At 34.7% G+C, this 15352-nt stretch overlaps 2 protein-coding genes across 2 annotated transcripts in view; one reads left to right on the top strand and one right to left on the bottom strand.

Annotated features, from left to right (window-relative positions):
- LOC112046179 (protein windpipe) overlaps nucleotides 1–3942 on the top strand; it is a 65948-nt gene extending 62006 nt beyond the window's left edge. The window contains exon 3 of the mRNA XM_052891188.1: nucleotides 746–3942. Within this exon, the coding sequence (XP_052747148.1) occupies nucleotides 765–2981 (2217 nt within the window). The 5' untranslated portion in view covers nucleotides 746–764 and the 3' untranslated portion in view covers nucleotides 2982–3942. The remainder of the gene's footprint in view (nucleotides 1–745) is intronic.
- A 1042-nt stretch (nucleotides 3943–4984) lies between these two features.
- LOC112046156 (uncharacterized) lies at nucleotides 4985–14269 on the bottom strand. The gene is made up of 5 exons (XM_052881702.1): nucleotides 14105–14269; nucleotides 11684–11862; nucleotides 9791–11085; nucleotides 7500–7686; nucleotides 4985–7033 (listed from the first exon to the last, which is right to left on the bottom strand). The coding sequence occupies exons 1-5, from the start codon at nucleotides 14106–14108 to the stop codon at nucleotides 4985–4987; spliced, it is 3714 nt and encodes a 1237-aa protein (XP_052737662.1). The 5' UTR covers nucleotides 14109–14269.
- Between the last annotated feature and the right edge of the window lie 1083 nt (nucleotides 14270–15352).

The following is a 15352-nucleotide window of genomic DNA, read 5'->3' on the forward strand; positions in this document are numbered from 1 at the left end:
AACTGAATTCAAATTGAGCTTCGCCCACGTACTGTACCAATTCATGCTGTTTCCAGTTATATGGCATTTGATTTTTTTATGCAAAACTAAAACCAGATCTGGGCTACAGTAGTGCTTCCGCCAATTCAAGCATGTTCTACCTATCTATGCTCGATTGATCTAAGTACTTCTAAAACTTTGATTTGGTGCGACTAAAGTGTAGAGTTTGTAGAACTTCAGATAAGGAATACATAATAACACATATTGTAAGATAGTGTTAGCTAATGGCTTATACTTACAGTTAAATTAAAAGCTGGTTCTCCATAATACCTGATTTTTATACAGTGCAAGAAATATGCATTCCCATTGGCATTGCCTTGCATGGAAATGTGGTGAGGACGTCCACTGCAGGAAATAGGCCTTTTGTAGGGACTTCCAAACATCACGACACTGCATTCAGCGAATTCCTGCGACTTGATGTTGCCAGTCCACCTGGTCGGGTCGGAGGGTCGACCAACACTGCGCTTACTGGTGAGGGGTCGCCATTCCAGCACTTTGGGACCCCAACGTCTATCCCATCTACGTCAACCCATTGCCACTTCAGCTTCGCAACTCGTCGAGCTATGTCGGTGACTTTGGTTCTTCTGCGGATCTCCCCATTTCTGATTCGATCATGCAGAGATACTCCTAACATAGCTTCCATCGCCCTAAGTAATTAATGACAACAAGTAATTAATGTTAATAGAATCTTTTTCTTTATTTTCAGGTGGCCTAAAATAACCAAGATGGCGAGGCTTCCTTCGTATACCTATCTTCTTGCTGCGTCGATACTTCTAGCGCCCACGCTAGCGGCCGTCTGTCCCGATAGCTGTGTTTGCAGCACTACACGTGACGGCCTTCATCGTGTCACCTGCAGCAACCTTCTAGAACTCTACAAATACACCCTTCGTCAGAAACATCATAACATTAACATACTTGATCTATCACATAACAATATCACCAAAATTACACACGAATTGGACAGACTAACTGAATTGGTCACTTTAGATCTCTCTACTAATGGCCTTACGGAAATAAATAAGTTTTTGCACAATACGAAAAAAATTGTTCACCTGAATCTTGCGCATAATCGATTACGAAAGATTTTATTGCAACATCTGCCCATAAGCGTCAGTTCTTTAGATTTAACCGGAAATCTATTAACTGATGTACCATCTGATTTTGGACATTTGCCTAGTTTGGAACATCTAGAGCTAGAAGGAAATCCACTAGACTGTTCATGCAATAATATAGTTAGCAGAAATCGATTATTGGTAGCGAATGTGCATATCGATGATGTAAAATGTCATACTCCAGCCCGATTAAAAGGTCGATCTTGGCTAGAATTAAAAACTAAAGATATCTGCAAAGTCTCCAAAACGGATTTCATGGATATGATGATGGGAGATGATCCGATGGATGCTGTTCAAATAGGCGAAGAAAGTACAGCCTTGAAATCAATGCCTTTGGTAGCTAGTAGCGATTTAGAAGATGGTAAGATAGTTCACGGTGCTGATTTAGGAGAAGATGATGATAGTTTACAATTCATGAGAGTAGGGCATAAGTTATCATCTTCATCGAGTGAAATAGAGGGATCGGGCGCAGGTGAAGATAAAGAGACTAAAAATCTGGAATACAACAATGATAAATCTGCTACTCATATTAACGAAGATTTGATTGAAGGTTCTGGCGAAGGGTCTGGTTTCTCTGGTGCTCTTAATTTTGATTTTACAGATCACACAGATAGTACCTTGGATAAAACTATCGATGACTTGAAAAACGAAACAGTTATTAGAATATTAAAGTCGGAGGAATTATTATCTGCACATAATACCAACGAAAATGATGATTTGATAGAAGGGTCTGGTGAAGGGTCTGGTGTTGGTGTTGGCATTGGTGACTACGATGATACTCCTGGTTTAGAGACAACTACTGTTGTAGTAGAAGATTTCATCCCTGAGCCAGTCAATAAAATATTTACAGAAGAGATAAACTCCACTGACATTGACTTTCCTGTACCAAAAACTCCTAATGTTTTTAAAGGTGGCCCTAATTGGCATGAAGAACCAGACCCCGAAATTGTTACTGTAGTCTCTGTTCCTTCTGAAGTACCAAGAGATACTACGGTATCTGAACAAATACGTGTTACTCAGCCCTCTGAAGTCCTTGGTCAGGCTCCACCCGGAGAAGAAAATGTTGTCACTCATAAAACCGGTACATACGTATGCATCGCTTTGATAATTGTTCTTCTAGTAGGTTTAATAGGATTTGCTATTACTAAAGGGCAGATGAGGAAAAGAAGAGATCGAAGAATCCTTAGACAACAAAAACGAGACGTAGAAAAGGCTTCTAAAGAGATGGTAGATATGAACAAATCCTTATTAGGTAAACCAGCTACAGTCGACAACGCTAAGGAGAGAAAAGTTAATGGAAAATATGAACTTGTACCAACACATGAGTCAGTTCAGAAAAAAGGAAATGGTGATGTTGCCAATGGTATAAAACATGAAGGAGAAAGGACTGACAGTCCTCATGATACTAATCAAAACAAAAGCAGTTCAATAGATAATAATTTAACTCTTGATAACCAAATGCCACAGCAGGAAACGTCGTTTGATTCAGAACCGGGTATAACTAATTCTCGCAAAGACACCAACTCATTGTCTAGTGAAGATATTTTTGTCCCTATAAATGATGATGATAATGCAAGAGCAAGCAGCAACTTAGATTTAGATATATCTCAACCACTTATAAACGGAGATCCTATTGCTGATTCGGATTACTTATCGCCATCTCGTGAATATGTACCTGTATATTCTCCCGATATGGGAAGAGTTCGAATTAAAATGACAGAAACACCTAAACCGAAAACTCCAGTGCTAGTCACTAGAAGTAGGTCTAATGCTGGAGATATAATTATTACACCAACATTAGATGGAAATGCGTCAAAATCAACTACTTGAAACTTAGTTTTACAGAGCAGAATAAGAACAATTATTTGTGTCTTCAGTGTCACATAGCAAGCACTTCACTATTGGCTAAATTCTGTGATTATTCCGTGTAACATTTTGTGTGAGAAGTGGAATGCGTAAGGGACTCTATGAGTTGAAAGAAGTTATTGACTGTATTAAGTACTGCCAAAGTGTGTTTGTAGTCGACAGTGCCTTTATTGTAACTGTGTAGTGGTTTAGATATATTTATGAGATATTGCGCGATAAATAGAAATATTTTTATACATGTAAAATGTTGCCATGTTCATTATAATATATAGATGTAAAAATTGTTTTAATTATTATGAGAAACAAATTGTTGAAATTAAGTTGGTAACACAATTTGTACAATCTAGCATTGTATTCTCTTTCGGTTTCGGTACAATTCTTGAGTTGTCAATGGTTGTGTACTTACCTATTTTATCCCGAATATACTAACGGCAACGTTAAGCAACGAATGTTTGAGCTGGTTGTAGTCTATTACCTTATAATTTCCTATTTTGAGAGTACGAATACATCTAGATTCGTCTTTTTTGCGATCTAAGCATAAGTTCCTTATGAATAATTTTATTAAATTATTAGTTATATAAGATTGTGATACCATTTATTTTAAGTAACACATGCTACTAGGGTAACAATAATTATGTATGCAGGAAATTTGTTCATTCATTGTACATTTTATTTTCTATAGATAACTTGTTTGAAAATTATTTTACCCTTTTTAGTAAGACATATTTAATTGCTGTATCACTTTGCTTTTGCTGACTTGTTTTAATTGTTTCATTTTTATTTATCGACATTTAATTTTTTTTTATTTAAACAAACTTTTCACTATGTTATAAAAGATCAAAACAGAGAACAATAAAGTATTTCAATATAAAGAGATTTATAACTGATGTAATTTTATTTTGAATGATATAAACCGTTAATTGAATCTTTCTGTAGTTTTTGTTACCATTAACCATCAGTCACCAACCCATGCAAGGCACCAACAGGTAAGTTTAAAGAAAGGTGATTCATGATAAAAAACCAACAGCTACACAGAGTCACTACACTATTGGGATGATATTTTGCTTCATTCATGCCTAGGTGCATGCAAAGAAATTGATATATGAAGTCGGTTCAGTATATTCAGTGATTATTACTCTTTAAACTTTACCTCTATAAAACATTAGTTTACATAAAACTGTTAATTACAAGTATTTTAAATAAGGATCAATAAAAGTACCTACAAAAAAAATCGTTCATGTGTCTACATACGTAATAATTCTTTATTTATTTTTGTAAAAATATAAAGCTAAATTGAATACATTTCTAAAATATATAACAAATAAGTTTAACTAAAATACCATAATGTACATAGATTTATAAATATCTTGCAAAACAATACAAATAACTTATCATTATTAAAAATACGAGTCTGAATTAAATTGCCTTCTAAAATAAGTATAGCAAAAGGTGGGAACAGCTCAATAAATAATTTATTAGAAGTTCTAAATTATTATCAACCGAACGCATAAAAACTAGCTAGTTAAGTTTTATTAAAAATTAAGTTTAAAACACCTTAAATTTATATAATTAGATATTGTACATAAATATATCTATTTACAATTTCTACAACACTTGTTTTAAAATTTACAAAGTACGAGTATAAAATGTGGACAATACAAATTAGGTAGTATTAATACTCGTATGAATTTTTAATTTCTTTAAAAAAAACCTTGGTTTTAAGAATATACTTGCAGGTTTCGTCAAATTATAACAATGAACTTCAGTGACGATTTGATAACAAAGACATAATACCCGCTGATGAAAAACTTCTTATCTGTTTTATGCAAGCCCATATAAGAACTCATTAAAGTCCAAGAAACAGAGTACTCTAAAGTTCCGTTTAAGGTATACCAGCACAGTATATTATGAAAACAAATAACCATAGCAAGATCATAAGTAAGAAACCGAATTACAACAGATAAGATTTAAAAATCACTCTCTCTTGGCAGATTTTCATCGGAAAATCGTCGAAGTCTTGGGCGAAGTGGTCTTTCTAATTCTGCTTCGACTTCAATCACATTATTGTGTTCTGACAATCGCCTTCGTCTTGCGCCTGGGCTTTGCTCTAATTCAGCTATTTCATGACTTCCATACCTTCCATTTCTTCTTCGCCGTCTTCTATTTTTATCATAAGTAGTTTCGGCTAATTCTATGTCATCTAATACTGGAATGTCACCATTTCTTTCGGTTTCTTCTAGTAAATCGCCACTTGATTTCGTTTTCCTCCGTCCTCTTCTACGTTTAGTTTTTCCTGTACCTGTTTCATTTAGTGATTGACAAGATACGTTTAGTTTAGGCATAGAGAGAGCTTCGTCATACGACGGTGGTGCTATTAAGTCTCTGGGATCTGGTGTGTTACACAAAGCTTCCTGCTCTGCCCTAATCCTCAATTGCCTCAATCTATCTCTAGCTTCTTCGACTTGTCGTTCTCTTTCAGCTTGCATGGCAGCTAAACGACGATTCATAGATCTTCTTATGGTATTAATAAGTATAATGCACAGTGAAAGTCCAACAATCATGACAATAATAAACCACACCAAATTATCTGCATTTCCCACTCTTTCACTAGGATTCCACACAAAATAACAAGCTTCTAGCCATGTTTGTCCAATGACGGTTACAGGACTGTTACATATAAGGTTATAGGATTCTTCTTTCTTGTTTGGCTCCAGAGTCACAAATTCATAAAAATCAAACATATTTCCATCAGCGCAGTCGCATCTCCACATATTATCGCCTAGATCCAATCTGTCTAGATAAGGATTAGAGTCAAAATAGGTTCTGCTCCAAATATTAGTGAATCTGTTGCCAATTACACCTAGGCCAGCTAAGCGTGGTAACATGAAAAACGTAAGGTTATTAACGGAAGTTATTCTATTGTAATTCAAGTTTAAATATTTTAAAGTGTTTGATGATATGCTATCTGGGATATGAGACAGGAGATTACGTGATAAATCTAGGTCCACAAGTGAGGGTAGTCCTTCAAGTGAATCCTTTCCAATCATATTAATTTCACATGAGTTCATATCAATTTTAGATAATGACATGGATTTTAAGTGACCAACTCTGTTCAGGTAATTTCTAGCTAATTTAATTTGAGTCAATGATGGCATTTCCAAGAGGCTGTCTTCTGGAATATGAGCGATTTCGTTCCAGGACAAATCTAAATACCTTAACATAGTTAAACCACGAAAAGTATCACTTTTCATAGAACCAATATTATTATTAGATAGGTCTAAATATTCTAATTTTGTATTATTTGAAAACTCATTGCTTCTTAAAAATCGTATCATATTGTGATTTACTATAACTTTTCTAAGATTTGGAAATCCAAACAGATTAGGTTTGAAAACATTACAGTACGAAATATCCAAATATCGCAAAGAACTTGAGTATAAATAATCTGCTGTAGGAGATAACTGTAGTCGATAGTTATGTGACATTTTGAGAAACACTAAAGAAGGTAAGTAAGCCAGTTCATTATGATTTATGATGCTCAACTGGCAATTGCTTACATATAGACTTTTCAGTGAAGGTGATATAAGGTTCTGTATCCTTAATAAAGGATTATTGTTAAGTTTCAAAACACTTATACTAGTTAAACCACTTAAGGGAGATCGTCCATGAATAGAATCTATTTCACAGTTTTCTAAAATAAGTGTCTCTAACGAAGAACTTATTAGTAGTTCATGATTTGCTAAGTTCGCTAACGTCTTGAACTTATTTTTAGATAAGTTTACAGTTTTAAGATTAGTTGCTGGTTTTAATACTTCGTTGGGATTTAAACTTATCCATGATTCAAAACTGTTTCTTGACAAATCCAAAATTTCCAGTGCAGTAAGATTTTGTAGTGCATTTTGTGGTAGTTCCTTTAACTGATTTCCACTCATGTCCAACGATATAAGATTGTAAAGCTCGTACATATTTTCCGGAAACGTAGAGATTTCATTGTTGGAAATGTTCAATTTAGTAACCTGAAAACATAATGATGTAAATTTAGTGTAACATTAAGTGTTTACGAAATGAAAAAAAATATTTATTTCAAAATAATAGATAATATGACCTCTGCCTCCGTTTCTGGAGAGTATTTGTTCGAATCTGGTCCGGGGCATGCACCTCAAACTTTTCAGTTGTGTGCATTTTAAGAAATTAAAATATCACGTGTCTCAAATGGTGAAGGAATCGTGAGGAAACCTGCATACCAGATAATTTTCTTAATTCCCTGCGTGTGTGAATCTGCCAATCCGCATTTGGTCAGCATTCTAAAAGGAGACTCGAGCTCAGCAGTGAGACGAATATGGATTGGTAATGATGATGATGACGATGAATGTACAGTCCATTAAATAACTTACAAATAATAATACCTATTCGTTTAATAAAAGGAAAATGTTAAATGTGACGCGGATAATGTTAAGACAAATTAAAAAAATATAATCCTACCTTAGCATTTATACCAACAGGAAGACCAGTTAACCCCCTATGTGAGCAATCCACGCTAGTCTTATCTGTATTACATGAACACAGATAACAAATTTCATTTGTATGATCATCCAAATCCAACATTTGCGCATGCGCCAACCAAATCAGCAGAAGCAGTCCCGAAATCCGTAAAAGAATCATCACGTCTCTGTAGCATTACTACCTGTGAAGTGAAATCAGTTTCATCATTGTCAACATCACAGATTAAAGAATAATAGACAGATAGAGTTAGAGAGCACGGAACACGACGGTGTTGCAGCCGTTCCAAATACAAAATTGAAAAACGAATACATTCTCGAGTCAGTACGACCCGAAGCGTCACATCAGTAATTTTCAGTATTATTCATAAAAAATGGCGTCTTATGTTTTTAAATAATTTAAAAACACAAACTAAAGAAATAAGAAGGAGTATTTTTTTTATTGCTAATTATTACATAAATGTAAATTAATTTAAAAAAAAAATTAAAAATTAATTCACATTTTTAAATTATAATCTTTTTTTTTAAAGTTACTTTTACGTAAATGTAAATTAATAATCAATTATTGATTTAATGTTAGTTTTAAACTTTTGAAATACAAATTATGAAAAAAGTTTGTTTAATAGGATGTCAAGGAGACGCGTGACGTTTGTCTTTTACGGGTTTCACCGGCTTCACCACGTTGCTTGGAAAGACTCATTCTGGATCATTTATTCTGTGGTCAAGATTACTTAGATACCTCACGAACGTTTGAAATCTAATTAAGGGCTAAATGAATCACAGCATGAACACCTGCACTAAAATCCTTTTAATTTTCTGGTCACGCGCACTACTCCAAATAGGAGCACATTTTAGAGCCGGAAAAGAAATATCAACATTAGCGAGTACACAGTTACTTGCAATGCAACAATTTTATCTTTGTTATCAGCGCTGATAAAACCAAGTTGTAGTTCACGTAAATTTAGGTCGACATACCTACTTTAGCTGGTGTTAGTGTTACAAATGTAAGAACCCTCCGTTTCCATTAAGGTATTGAATTCTTCTGCAATAAAAGAGATGGTAGCTTATGATAATATAAGTGTCATGAGTAATACTTCGAAGAGAGACTGATATACGTTATATGTTGATACGATAAGTGCTTATCAATATCGACAAAATAATTTAAATCTGATTCATATTAGAATAGTAGACTAAATAGGTCCTATTATACTGTATTATCCATCCTATTGATTTTTGCTTGCACTTAATAAACGATATTTGTGAATAATATAATATATTTCATTAAAATACACATTGTTACTAGTTGCCTTGTTTAAAGTAAATTTACCTTTCAATTTCTCGATTGCTACAAATTATTAAAAATAATAATTTTTTTGCACTTTGGGACCTAAAAATATAAATTGTTAAAAAATGATACGAACCTTAGTCACATATTTAGGTTAATTAATCACCTATATAACTATTTGATCATCTTTAAAATCACTTCAGATATCACTGTTATATTATATTATATCTATCACTCTTTGAACTTCACAACAGGTAGGAAATTTGATAGTTTTTCTCATTTAATCATAAAGGTAAAAGATAAAAGTTTTAGACACCATAATTATTGTTTACGTGTGTCTTGAACCAGCAGATCACTTTATATGAGCCGAATTAACACATGACGTGTTATCATTGATAATGATAAGGACTATAGGATAATGGTAGGTGTGGTAATCACATACAGGTTTATTTATCATTATATTGTTAATTTTGCTAAAGCATAAGGAGTCAATATTTTATGAGCAATATTAATAAAATTAGAACAGTAGGTCATTGATTTATCTACTAGAATTATTATATGCACCTACCTACCTACTACTAACTCATGAAAGCACTTTGTATAATGAAATATATTTGTTTCATTCAGCAATTATTTATAAATGCTAAAATAATTATAATTATATTAAAATTCATAATGATATTCGTATTTTATTATAATTTTATATTGCAGCGCCATCTACCAAGGATAGTCAGAACTACTAAGCGTCTGTAGGTTCGTGGTGCACAGTACACAATGTTTTCGTAGTGCACCACTAGGTGTCGGTATGTGTTGCAAAATAAAGTTACAATTGCAATTTTCAATATTTAATATTTTTTATTGCTTAAATTCTTATCTAATTAATCTAATATTAAACGTCATCAGTCACATAAAACACATTGCACCCCATACTTATAAACACATGCAATAAAATATAAAACACTGGTCTCCATTAAAATTAATTTATATTAATATCTACTGTTCGTCTCACTGACCGTCTGTCATGGACTCTTGGTCTCGTTTCAGTCAAATCACCAATCGATCGCGACCTTCTATATCTTCTATTATTATTAGTATTACTATCTTCTTCATCAACGAAATCTGGCAAAGAGTGAAACGAGGCGTTCAAACGAGGCATCAACAGTGCTTCGTCGTAACTTGGAGGTAGTTCCTCTCGCAGTGGTATTCTTAGCTGCACTGAATCAGGCCTGCGTTGTGTTGCGTTGCCATTCAATGCCGTTGTTTCCGGGGTTGTTTGTCGAGGTTGAGGTGGGTTTAAGGCCATGATGCCTCGACAAACACACGAAGTTATTAAAGTTCCTATAAGCATACCAAATAGTACTGCCATTAATGTGTATGAGGGCGTCCCATTTTCATCGGCGTGCCATGTACGTATGTACGCCTGCTGCCAACTTAATTGCGACACATTTTGTGGTGAATAACAAATCAGTGATCCTCTATCTTGCACTTTTGGCGGTTCTTTTGTTAAAAACTCGTATGTAAGTAGCATATTGACTCTGAAACCTTCGCAGCTCCAACGGTTGCCCTTCACACGGACTTCCCTTAAAAATGGATTAGAAGCGAAGTGCGAAGTTGACCACACCTCTTTAAACTCATTACCTCTCAAATCTAATACTGCTAAATGCGGTAACGAGGAAAAAGATTGGTCATTTATTGTCGCTATTTCGTTATAACTCAAATCTAATTCCTGCAAGGAATTGGATGCTAAATTATCAGGTATAGATTCAATTTCGTTCAGTGACAAATTTATTTCGAGTAGTGTAGGCATTTCTGTCATGGAGTTCGTATCTAAGTTTGTAATTTGACAATTGCTTAAATGTAAAATTCTTAAAGAAGGCGATTGGAATTTAGGCACTTCTGAGAAATAGTTTCTGGATAAAATGATCACTTCCAGGCCCGTTGTTTTTGCGAATATTCCAAGTGGCAGATTATTTATACGATTTTCCGATAAATCGAGATATGTGAGACGTGACATTCTTACGAAAGCGTCTTCGTCAATACGATTTATCTTGTTTTTAGATAGATCCAATTTTTGTATGTTAAAAGTACTTTCGATTGTGAGCCACGAATCGTAATTGTTATTGGATAAATTGAGTGAATTCAGTCTTTGCAAGCCGAGTATGTAGTTGGGCAACGCCGATGTCAAACGATTTCCAGATAAATCCAATGTCTCAGCTTGATGAAAGTTTTGAAGTTGTTCTGGAAACGTCGCAAAATTGTTGTTGGAGAGGAGTAACACTTGGGCCTGAAAATAAATTATATTTATGTATTAATTTGAAATAATTCCCTACTTAACTTTTATATTTCATAGGTATCTATTTAAATGAATTCATATGTTTAAGTAGGTATAAATATGTTCATTCATTCAATTGTGATGTTTGAGTATTGTTATTCCACGTAACGTAAGGTTTTTTGAAGTAGTATTGCATGAATTATTGATATAAAACAGTAGCTATTGTTGCATACCTTTAACTTTTCTGTAATCGTACTTATGAAATTGCATATAAGTAATTACATTTTATACTAAAATATACCGACTAAAAAAAATTAAGCGTTCTCATCGATCTATATTCAGATTCTCTACCAGGATCTAGATCTAGATCATCAAATTCTTACATGACATCGTGTGATTTAAAAAAATATAATTTTCCTTATCCGTCCAGGTGTCTTTCTAGTAGTAGCACATTGGGCTAGCGTGGTGGACTATCAGTCTTACCCCTAGTCTCCTCTTATAAAGAGAGGTGTGAGCCGAATATGAGTTGTTAATGTTTATGATGATATAAATAAAAGATTCTGACTACTTGGGAACATTTTCCTTTTTTGAATTTGTTTAAAATACGTACATTATAATCAAGACCGCTCGGTAAATCAGATAGGCCGCGGTCAGTGCAATCTAAGTGGAGCAAATCTTCATGGGTATACGTTCTACAATGTTCTTCCTGTTCTTCCTGCAGTTCGGGAACAGGGCTCAACAATACCGTCGCTGGCAGCAGCCATAACCATAGCGACAGAAATATGAAACCTGAAATCAAGATTCACATTAATTACTACTAATTTCCGTCAAAAGAGAAATTAAATATCACGTGTCTCTAACGGTGAAGGAAATACATCGTGAGGAAACCAGAGAATTTTCGTAATTCTCTGAGTATGTGAAGTCTGCTAATCCGCATTGGGCCAGCGTGGTGGACTATTAATTGGCCTAACGCCTCTCATTTTGAGAGAAGACTCGAGCTCAGCAGTGAACCGATTATGGGTTGATCAAATCAATCAATTTTCGTCTTCGTTTCTCTAAGGTAGATGGCGTAGGTACCAAGTACCAACTTCGGACTTGGAACTTTTACTGAGATTTTTTTGAGAAAGAGCGGGTCATTTCCTGTTAAGTGACCGCTACCTATAAATATTTGCACCGATGCGTATCCAAATCTTTCTATATGTATAATCATATTCTAATCTAGCCTTATAATCAGGAGCGTAGCTACTGCTGTATCAGCCGTATCAATCATACGGGGGCCCCGGAATACAGGGCCTCTTACGTATGAAAGAAAAATTAGTAAAATGTAGGTAATCTCACAATCTCTTTTTTCCCTGGTTAAGTGTGCGCCCAAAAGTAGTAAACATCCTACATAGGTTAAGTCAGTGTCATATTTATTTTAAAAGAGCATTTTTGTTTGTTTTCTGAGAAATCTTTATCATTTATAATTTATACTTATAATGAAACTGGTCAAATTCTTTATATTACTTCGCAATTTGAAATTTTACTTATATTATTTGTAACACCAAACGTTACCTTGGCATAAAGGACTACTATCGCCATCTAGAACTTATAATAAAACTGTAACAAAGTCGCGGGCGTCCGCTAGTTACTTTATATTTGTAATACCTCAATTTTATAAATGTTTACCCAGTTAATTAAAAATATGTGATTCGTGCGCGTTACGACATGATAAGATTGCAGCATAAGATTTATTACATGAAATATTAATCCGTGCTAAAAATTATATAGAACTAATTATAACATGTTAATTAGGTTATTAATCTTAGCACGTGACAATTTAAATATATTACAAAATTAATTCAAAAGAATAATGAAATATTTTGCATCATTAACAAGCCATATTCGGCTACTATTGAGCAAGAGTTTTCTCTCAGACAGAGAGAGGTTAGGCCTTAGTCCACCCCGCTGGCCCAATACGTATGGCAGAGTTCACACATGTAAAGAATTAGGAAATTTCTCAGGTATGCAGGTTTTTCATTTACTGTTTGAGACAAGTATTTCATTTCTTACGATAGCATCATTGCTCAGCGAGTCGCGACGCTGAAGTGCCAATGGGCAAGCCACATAATTCGAAGAGCCGATAGACGTTGGGGTTCCAAGGTGCTGGAATGCACCGGAAAACGCAGTGTTTGTCGACCCCCACTAGGTGGACCGAGGACATCAAGTGAGTTGCAGGGAGCCGCTGAATGCTCGCGGCTCAAGACTGTTTTGTTAGGAAGTCCATGCAAGAGGCCTATGCCTATCGGCTGTTAATCATAATATGCAAACCCCACTCCTTACCGACATGTTGGAGGGGAATGTGAATATTGTATATTTTTAAACGATATGTCAAATATTTTTTTTAAAAACTCCAGATTTAGCTACGAATTAATTCAGTTTAGTAGGGCTATTCTGTAACGATGTTTTGCATAACTCTCAAGTGCGAGTTTCGGATTAGCTTAGGATCTTTCTCATTCTAAAGTATCGTCTTATATAGAGAGAGAGAGATAAAGGTGAAAACGACCGGAAGTTAAAACTTGAAAATAACGGGTTTAAAGATCTCAAGATCAATAGTGACAATTTAAAATCCGAATAATATAGTTTTAATCGCATTCAATAGCCATGATTTTTAGTGGTAAAACCTTACATATAAAGTCAGCCATTGACGGCCAATTATTCTCACGTTTCTGCAGCGCAAATGGCAGCAAAGACGTTTCATAAGTCTAGCCGTCATGCACGCGGCGACCAATACACGATCAGTTATAGTCGTGGGTGCTGCAGAAACGTGAGAATAATTGATAGTCAACATAGTGTATCGGTGATAAAACATAATTAATATACACATATTTTTCAATAAATACACTGATGCTGTAAAACTATCATAACCTCAAATTATATTATGCGAATTCATTGTGAAGTTGTTTTTATTAAATTTATTCGATAAGCGTAAATTCCTGTATACCTAATTAATTATTAATATCTATTTGAAATCAATAATAATGCTACGTACCCATTAGTGCCGATCCTTGTTCCGCATGTTATATTATCCTTTCTCTTCACAATTGTTATAACATCCACTTATACGATAAATTATCACTTACACCACATTCACGTGCAGGTATTGTCATATTCTTATGTTTTATGATTCATCACCAAATTGGTATTGCAACTGACTGTCCTACCTATCTACAAATGTCAACGGATGGGCACCACTGGCTGTTTCAGAAAGTACAATATATACAGGCTGCTCCTCTGTGATTTGATAAGGTAAAGTTGGAAAAATAATAAAAAAATATATATTAGAGAAAATTAGGTAAATTGAGACCCAACCAACTGTACTATTATTTTTTTAGAAATAAGTCATCATTGCTCTGCGGAAATGCCTTTTGTAGGGACTTCCAAACAACGATCCTGAGCGTGCCTGCGTGAGCCTGCATCCAGCGAATCCCTGCGACTCGCTTGATGTTATCAGTCCACCTGGTGGGAGATCGACCAACACTGCGTTTTAGTGCGGGGTCGCCATTCCAGTACCTTGGGACACCAACGTCCAATGACTCGTCAAACTATTTACCCCGCCCAATTGCACTTCATCAGAGCTCAGAGCCTTCTTATGAGGCCCATAGAAAGAAGTAAAACGAAACTTTTAAAGGATTACTTTATTGTCCGTCTGTTCGTCTATTAGCCAAGAACCTTTATCTGAAGAACGCGTGGGAGTAAGGATTCTGAAGAACGCGTGGGAGTAAGGATTCTGAAGTCAACATTTTTCTACTCAGGCATATGTTGGTGCATTATCAACATTTAAAGATGCATTATCGGCTGATGGCAAGAAAGAAAAAAAAGAAGATGCTTTCTGCGGAACGCGGAGGGTGCCTATTCACTCTTGCTACGAAGATAGTAGATACATTGGTATTCAAATCTACAGCTGGATTCCATATCTTTATTATGTAGAACATCCTGTATACCTACTGTAATGTTATCTAAACTCTCTTATCGCTGATTAGACGTGTGTTGACTTATCGTCGTACCCAAAGAAATAGTTTAAAAATAAATAACATAATATAACAAGGTTTTTAAAAATAAAAATCGTAATATTATGAAGGTTTATTTTAATATTTACCTAAAAATAAAGGCCAACGCACACTTTACCAGAGCCGCACGGCAAACGCATAGATAAAAAAATGTCCAAATATTATGACTATACCTATTTTTAACTGACTTCAAAAAAAGGGTGGAGGTTCTCAACTGTCGACGCATATGT

This window comes from Bicyclus anynana, chromosome 1, assembly GCF_947172395.1.
Source record: "Bicyclus anynana chromosome 1, ilBicAnyn1.1, whole genome shotgun sequence".
Taxonomy (NCBI): domain Eukaryota; kingdom Metazoa; phylum Arthropoda; class Insecta; order Lepidoptera; family Nymphalidae; genus Bicyclus; species Bicyclus anynana.

Coding starts and splice junctions, on each gene's coding strand:
- LOC112046156 (XM_052881702.1), bottom strand. Junction 11,086..11,683: donor CGAGCGGTCTTGATTATAAT/GTACGTATTTTA, acceptor ATTTATTTTCAG/GCCCAAGTGTTACTCCTCTC. Junction 7,034..7,499: donor CTGTTGGTATAAATGCTAAG/GTAGGATTATAT, acceptor TTATGTTTTCAG/GTTACTAAATTGAACATTTC.